The 8,297-nt window shown below is 43.4% G+C and overlaps 1 protein-coding gene across 1 annotated transcript; it reads right to left on the bottom strand.

Annotated features, from left to right (window-relative positions):
- Nucleotides 1-351: 351 nt before the first annotated feature.
- Nucleotides 352-3,139, bottom strand: LOC117817298 (tripartite motif-containing protein 16-like). The gene has a single exon (XM_034689918.1). It carries the CDS (start codon nucleotides 3,024-3,026, stop codon nucleotides 1,347-1,349), a length of 1,680 nt encoding a protein of 559 aa, XP_034545809.1. The 5' UTR covers nucleotides 3,027-3,139; the 3' UTR covers nucleotides 352-1,346.
- Between the last annotated feature and the right edge of the window lie 5,158 nt (nucleotides 3,140-8,297).

The raw sequence follows: 8,297 nt of genomic DNA, 5'->3' as shown, positions 1-8,297 counted from the left end.
ACACTTTTTAACTACTTGTTGTTTATTATTTGTTGACTCAGTTTTTATAAAAATATTTGTATTGACTTTATTTTATCTTCAGCTTTGATCCTGACCCTTTTTTATGCTTGATTTTAAATATTGATGTTCTTCTTGTTCTTTTGATGCTGTCTCTTATTTTGAAGGACATATATTTGATTGTTGTGGGTGTGCATTAGCATTCTTGTTTTTGAAGATGTGGTATGTTTGGACATTTCTTTCCTTCTGCTTCTTGTTTTCAGCGGCTGTAAAGAACTTTGATTCATTTGATTTGTATGAAAGGTGTTCTATAAATAAAGCTTGATGGATTGAAAGTGAGGACAGACACGGTGCTGTTAAAGACACACTTTGATTTATTGGATGATTTTAGGTACAGGTTGACTTCACTTACACAATCAGTTCACTTCAGCAGAATCTCAGCTGTGTCCCAAAAAGAAAAGAGCTTTTACAAATCCATGTGATTATTAATACACTTCTATCAAACCTCACTGAACCTCATCTGTACATCCATTTGTGGAAAACAACATTTTTTGGATCCGCCACCAAAAAAAAAAAGTGTGAGTGTAGACGTCTTTCCAAATCCACTGATCCAAAAGAAGCAGACAGGAATATCTGCTGCAGTTAGCTCAATCAGCAACAAACCTGAAGTCAGAAAGTTCATCTGTACAATCTAAGAGAAGTCCAACAATCCTAATTATTGATGTGAGTATTAAAGTCTTCATCAGTTGAACAAAGAATGAAAAGGACTTGTTTGATCAGCTGATTGGACTCAATAAAAACAGGATCCTGAATGTAGAAACATGAACATTCTGACATGTTAGAGATGATATTTTCATCTGCAGACTTTACATCCTTTGATTTAGGATCAGAAAGAAGCTCCTGCTTTTCACTTTGTCATGTTTTCAAGTCTTTTCTAACGCTTCATACCTGCAAAACCTGCCCCCCACACTGAAGCCCTTTCAAAATAAAAGCCTCTACAAAATAAAACAAACATCATTGGCTCAAAATTCATGAAGCGTGATCAACAAGCAAACAACAAATAAAGATCTTCCCATCCTGTGGAACACAAACATTTCACACAGAGCTGTTTTTTTTTTCTTTTTTTGAAGCTTCATCAAAAATAGAAACCCAACTGTTGCAAATAATCCAGCATCACTGTCCTCATCCCTTAAAGCGTCTACAAAAGCAGCAGCTCCAAAAAGACTCACAAAGCCGGCATGAAGACCTGAAGCACAGAGAGTTCTTGGAGGGAGAACCATCAGACCAGAACCATGCAGCTTTGAAATCCTCTTGTTGCTCATATTTGGTCTGAATGGACTTGAAGGTTTTTATTGGAGTTCACAGAACTCAGCAGTGTCTTCATACCTGTACCAAAACCCAAGTCCAGCATAGAGGGGCTGAGTGAATGTGGTCTGGACTCTGTGGAGGAGGGTCATGGTTTCAGATACGCTGTAGAAGGACAGAATACCTGCTCTGTGATCCAGGTACACTCCTACTCTGGAGGACTGAGGACCTGAGACAGGAGTGTGGACTTTGTTGTACCAAAAGTTATAACTGTTCTTGTTACAATCTAACCTCCAAGATTTATCATTGAATCCAAAGAAACAATCATGTGCTTTTCCTGCTCTGCTGATATTCTTGTATGCGACTGCTACACAAACTCTGTCCCCTCTCCACTCCACCTCCCAGTAACAACGTCCGCTCAGACTCTCTCTACTCAGGACCTGACACCAACCTGTGAATCTGTCTGGGTGACTAGAATAAGACTGTTCTTGTTGTTTCCGTGTTGCTCTTCTGTTCCCATCAGATAATAACAGATGTGTGTTTGCTGTGTTTGGATCCAGTGTGACTCCGAGTGAGTATCTTAAGAACCCAGCTCTGGTCTTGGGCTCTGGTGGTTCTGACAGTAAAGCATCCACTTCAGTCGCTGCCTGTGAGACGTTGGTCCACTTCTCTCTCAGGACCTCCTGTAGTTGATCTCTGACTTCTGACACAGCTGCTGTCACATCCTCAAAGTACCTGAGAGGACGGGTCTTGATGCTGGATGAGTCTGCAGGTCCACTGAGTCCTGACAGTGAGGGGTAGCTGTGTAGAAACTGGTTGTGGTCCTCTGTGTGTGCCAGCTTCTGCAGCTCAGCGTCTCTCCTCTTCAGCTCAGTGATCTCCTGCTCCAGCTTCTCCTGAAGCTCTCTGACTCGACTCACTTCAGTTTCCTGCTGGGATCTGACCCGCTGCCTCACGTCAGAGCGTCGTTCCTCCATGAGACGGATCAGCTGGGTGAACATCTCCTCACTGTGCTCCACTGCTTTATCAGCGGAGCCGTTGATAGCCTCCACCTCCTGTTGAAGCTGCTCCACATCTTTCTCTCTGTCCTGGATTCTCTGCTGGATGTTTAGTCGACTCTCCTCCAGCTCTCTCTGCTTCTCGCTCCGCTCTGCTGCAGCTGAGACCGTGTCGTGGCCTTTGTGATCGTCCACAGAGCAGAGATAACAGATAGACTGCTGATCAGTACGACAGAACATCTTCATCACCTCATCGTGACGAGAGCAGACGTTCTCCTGGAGCTTCTTGGAGGGCTCCACCAGCTTGTGTTTCTTCAATGGATCCAGCTCAGAATGAAGCTGAAGGTGTTTCTGGCAGTAAGAAGCCAGACACTGCAGACAGGACTTGAGGGCTTTGAGTTTCCTCCCGGTGCAGACGTCACAGGCCACATCTTCAGGTCCAGCATAAGAGGGATCCTCAGGAGCAGCTTGGAGTCCGGTCTTCTTCAGTTCCTGCAGCAGGGTCTCCAGCATGGTGTTTTTCAGCAGGACAGGCCTCGAGGTGAAGGTGTGCCTACACTGAGGGCAGCTGTAGCTCTCCTTCTCCTCCTCTGTATCCCAGTGGGCTTTAATACAGTCCATGCAGTAGCTGTGTCCACAGGGAACAGTCACTGGATCCTTCAGTAGATCCAAACAGATGGAACAAGAGAAGGATTCCCGGTCCAGCTGAACTCCTTTCTGCGCCATTTCAACACTCGCTGTCGACGACTGACTGAGGTTCACTTCCTGAGAAGTGAAACTAGTCTGAGCTCTGATCTCAACAGCATGTGTTTGAGCAGGATCAGAGGCCTGTCAGCTCACCACCATGTTGGTTACACCCATCCTGCATTTGTAGATCTGAAGGGGAGGGAACAAGAGTTGATGTGCAGAGTGGAGCTGGCTGTGTGAGAGACGAGGGAGGGGTTATCAAGCATTTCTACATTTCAGGAAGAGGAGCGGCGCTGTAAACTTTGTGCTCTGATTGAACGAGGAAGGAAAGGTTCAACCTGATCACCGTGTGTTCACTTTTCAGCCTTTAGATGGAAATCACTTCTTTGTGACTCTTTCTTATTTCTCAGACTCCTCCTACATTTATTGAGTTTTTCAGGGTTACAGAAACATGATCTCCTAGAACACAGCTGTCAAAGTGGACTGATATCAAATCCTTGAAGTGCTGTATACAGGGATTAAAGCAAAAAAAACACCAAATCATACTACCCGACCATCAACCCACCATGCCACACATGTAAGAGCCTTTCTTTCCTGCCTATCGGTCACTTCCCAAAGGTTTTCATGTATAAAGGAGTTTACTGTGTACCTGCCTTTAGCCCAAGGACATGTACACAGTATACTGTCCTCTAATAAAGTGTTTGAGTTGTCAAAAGACTTTTACCTTCACTATTAAGATTCTCAAGACTAATAGCATTTCAAACTTAAGAAAACAGAAAAAAGCGGGCCTTTAGATTCTCCTCTGTTGTAGAATCATCTTAAAAACCAGAACCAGAAGACCCTCTGCAGAGGTTTCACTCTTACTCCCAGATTGTCCTCTGAAGCAGAACCAGGGGGTTCTCTTTGTGAACGAGTTTTTGGTTTCAGCTCCTCAATAATTTCTTGCAGCTTTGATCTCTTGTGGACTGAAACAAACACACATCAGCTGCTTGGTATACAACAGTCTTCTATGCAGAGCTGCTCCTCCTCAGGGCACATTGATTAAAGATATTTGAACTCCCTGTGTTAACCATGTCTGATTCTCTCACCTTTAGGCGATCACTGTCCGTTAAGAACAGATGTGTAAGATACTGAGGTGGTGACCTGATCCTAAACCTGTGCTCGTCATAAAACCAGTTATTTAGGTCATCTGGATGTCACAATCCACAGTGTACCGCTCAAACAACAAGTAGAGAGTCCTCTGAAGGGATACACACAGAAAATATGAGCTTTAAATCTTAGGAAAATGAGGCTGAGGGTCAAAGGTCACACATGGAGACCTGTTCCTGTTTTGTTGACAGAGTCTCACTTCACAGTCCATCTACACTTAAAATAAGACCAACAAGACTTTTCTCTCCTCTTTGTAAATCTGCAGTTTCAGAAGAATCACATCAACCTGAATAAGAGGAAAGCATGCCTCGTCTGCCGACACTAGGGGGCAGTATAAGCTCATCTTTGACCACCAGGACCGCACCATTAATTCAGCCTTTTTCCAATGTCACAGATTCAATTATGGTCGACCTTTTTTCGCCTCACGTGGCCGCATTCATGTCACGGAACATGCGATTCTGATGGAATTCCTGGAGCAGCCCAGTAAATAAATCTGACCTCAGTTCTGATGCACGCCACCGAGAAATGCACCGAGGCCGGAGTCCTGCAAACACAGACTCTAAAGGTCTGAACTGCCCGAGTGTTGGTGGCTTCATACATACTGAGTGTGAAGTTAGTCGTGTGAAGAATCTGGGACGTGCTGGTTGTAGAGAACAGGCGAAATGTGCAGCTCCTGTTGTCTGATGCACCTGCAAGTTTACTCCTCGGTGCGAATGTGTGCATGAGGAAACATTGAGGCATTATTTGCACTGCTGGTTAACTGTAAACTGACTTTTCTCCAAAAGAGACTCCACTGATGGTAAACTGCAGTTCTCAAAAGCTCCTGTGTTCCTGATCCTGCACAGAAGCCACCAAAAAGGGTTTTTATAGATGCCTGTTGAGATCATTTCGCATGGTGGAGACATTTCTGTCCAGGTTTATTCAGAGTAGGGGTGACCCCGACTATTCGTTCTAACGAGCCTTAGTCGACTGCCAATCTCATAGTTGAATATTTGCATATGAAACGTGGATCATTCCATTCAAACCATGGGGGGGGCTCAATGTCTAATTTTACATTATTTTCCTGTTTCCTGTAAAAATAGTGTCTCATATCCTATTTTGATATAAATATAGACTTATTTAATGTAATTCTGAGAACAGCTCTTGAAGTGTTAAATCTCTTTAAAGGTGACATATCATGCAAAATTGACTTTTTAATGGTTCTCTACCTGAAATATGTGTCCCTGTCTACAAACCCCCCGAGAATGAAAAGAATCCATTCTGCCCCTGTTCTGATTTCTCCACCTTTCTGTAAATGTGTGTGAAACGAGCCGTTTCAGACTTCCTTGTTTTTGTTACGTAACAACAATATCCGGTCTGTAACAGGAAGTCAGAGCTCGGAGCTTGTTCAGCCCATAGACTGTATAAAATACAACTCAACCCCTCCTCCGTTTTTCATTCCCTGCACACATGTGTGCTAACAAGGAGCTTAGGAGGGAGGCATGCTAGTTGTAGGCTGTCTTAATAAACACAAAGGTCGGTTTTACTCCCCACGTCTGCAGATTTGAAGATCTAGTGGATGATTTTTATTTATCATGGATAAGTGCTAGCGCTAGTTAGCATAGCCACATAGCTACATGTTGGTAGCTGTGTACCAAGACACACGTCTACATACTGACAAATAAAACAACAAGAAACACTAAATCTATGACCAATCGTTCAGAAAGGTCCTGCTGCAGGCGCCTCTCCGTCAGGATCAGATTCAGAGGGTTGAAGTAACGTGATCTCTGAGCAGCCGTGTATATTCAACCAACATGTAAACATTAGATCAACGTGCTGGAGAGCCGAGGCACACCCACTTCCTGAGGGGGCGTGGTCAGAGAGAAAACAGAGTGTTCTGAGGAGGACTGAAGAAGAGGGTTTTTCAGGCAGACCAAAATCTGATTTCAAAGTGTTTTTTTGAGCATAAACTTTAAAGACATGTTTTGGGGACCTCTTAGACCAATATATGTTGATGAAAAAAGCGTGATATGTCTTCCTTTAAAGTGGTAATTAAATCTCCCCTGGTAATTAAAGGTGGACTCTCCCATTTAGCAGGGACCTGTGGAGCAGACGTACCTCAGCTGGCATTAAGATCTTTCTTAGCTCAAAATGTCAGGAAATAAAACTTCAGTTGATCCTAAAAACTAGTGATGAAGATGAGGAGCAGCTTCATGAAGAGGGCTGTGAGATCAAGGATTACCGGACCACACAAAAACTGTACGGGGCCAAAATAACCAGGAGGGATACCCAAAGCTGTCTGAAGCCTCAGAAACAACCCACAGCATCCCATCCACCTCCACACCATCAGAGAGGATATTCTCAAAGACAGGATTTACAGTCAACAAAGACAGGAGCGCACTTCTGCCCGTACACACGATGGTTTTCCTCACGTACAGTTTGAAAAGACTCAAGCGGACAAAGACGAGATGAAAGAGGTTCTGTTAAGAGATTTAAAAACCCTTTAGCTGGTTCAGGTTTGATTTTGAACATTATACAAATGTTTAGTCTTAAGTTGGACAAACTACCCTCTGCAGTGCTGCTCTCTGCTGTGTGAACACTGTTTAAATATCTCCTGATTCCTTTCTCTATAGTGGAGCGTTGTTCCATGTTTAACTGATGGTGGCCTTATTTGAGTTTTCTCTCCTTCATCACCTCGTTGTTTTTGTAATACAGATCTAAAACATCTCATAATATTCTGTTGTCCCTTTTACTTTAAGCTGTGAGTCTCTTAATTGTAAAGGGTTATGTGTAATATTGTCATGCGGTCACCATCATGCAGACTTTGGGTCAATAAGGAGAAACAACAAACATTCCACTATTCATCCACTACGGGCAAAATCTGATGAATCAGATTCCACTAAGCAAATCCTTAGTCGGGCTCACCCCTAATTCAGAGTAACTTTCTCAAGGACCTGAACACCTTGTACAAGATCTCATTTATCATATAGGTATACTCTTTTGGTCAAATGTAACATAAAGACGGTCCCTGCAGTCCAGAGTCTGTGAGTGGTCGAGCTCAGAGGACGGCTCTTCCACATTACAGATGGAAACCAGGTCGTAGCTCGGGGGTCTGTCTCGCTGAGGTTGAAAAGAGGTGTCGCTTCGTAAAGGAAATGTTCCACTGATGAGTTATTGACCCAGAAAGGCTGAATCTATGAATATACGTCTGCTACCTCTGACTCAAAGCAGGAAATCACCTGATGTTTGTGGGATTCTGCAAAAACGCTTCTAAATAAAACATCTTGAGGAAGTTTTATCAACTCAGAGAAAAAGCAGTCCTCATGTCCTCTCAGGGGCCGTGGATATTGTTCTAAGTAATTTGCATTATCTGAATCAAATAAACTATAAAAGTAAAATTAGGTTTTCTCTTAATCATAGAATAACTCAAGCCTTTACATATTTCATTGTACTCCTTTGTGTTCTTTTATTTTATTGTGTGTCTTGAACACCTCTGCATCATGCAGGTATTAACATTAATTTCACTAGCAAGGACCACACCAACAACAGAGTGAGATTTGAAAGGTAGTTTATTGATTATGGATTATTGTATTGATGGATATTGAACTCTTTGTCGCTTTGGGGAAGCTTCGTAGGGGATCCGCTGTAGCACCCAGGCACGACTAACCCCCTCAGGGCCCTGTGGATCAGGAGGAGAGGAGCAGAAGGAGAAAGAGAAGGGAGGGAGGGATTCGGAAACAAGAGCGAGAAAGGAGGAAATGGTCAGGTTTGAATTTATGGGAAAATGGAAGAGGCGTGGTTGAGGTGTGGCCCTGCTCCTGAAATTTTGATATCATCACCACTTAATTCAGGATATGGAGGCTCAAGATGGAGTGTTTGAGAAAATCAATATGGAGTTAACAAAAGGAAAAGAAACAGCTGATCAGATTTCTCCTCAGAATTTTGACTGCAAAACAAATAGAAACAAGACTGAAACGACACGAAACAGCAAGACAGGGTGAAACCCATAGACTGCATAAAATATGGACGTAGTATCCGTGACGTAGTATCCGTGATGTCACCCGTCTGTTCCTGAGCGCTGTTTTTGAAGCCAATCGACGGCGGCAGCCATATTGGAAATGTGGAACTCAACCAGGCAGTGTGTGACGTGGTGTGAGCCTCTCAGCCAACAGCTATGTGTTC

Source organism: Notolabrus celidotus, chromosome 8 (genome assembly GCF_009762535.1).
Source record: "Notolabrus celidotus isolate fNotCel1 chromosome 8, fNotCel1.pri, whole genome shotgun sequence".
In the NCBI taxonomy this organism is placed as follows: domain Eukaryota; kingdom Metazoa; phylum Chordata; class Actinopteri; order Labriformes; family Labridae; genus Notolabrus; species Notolabrus celidotus.
This window is presented reverse-complemented; position numbering and strand designations above follow the sequence as displayed.

Coding starts and splice junctions, on each gene's coding strand:
- LOC117817298 (XM_034689918.1), bottom strand. CDS start 3,026: ATGGCGCAGAAAGGAGTTCAGCTGGACCGGGAATCCTTCTCTTGTTCC.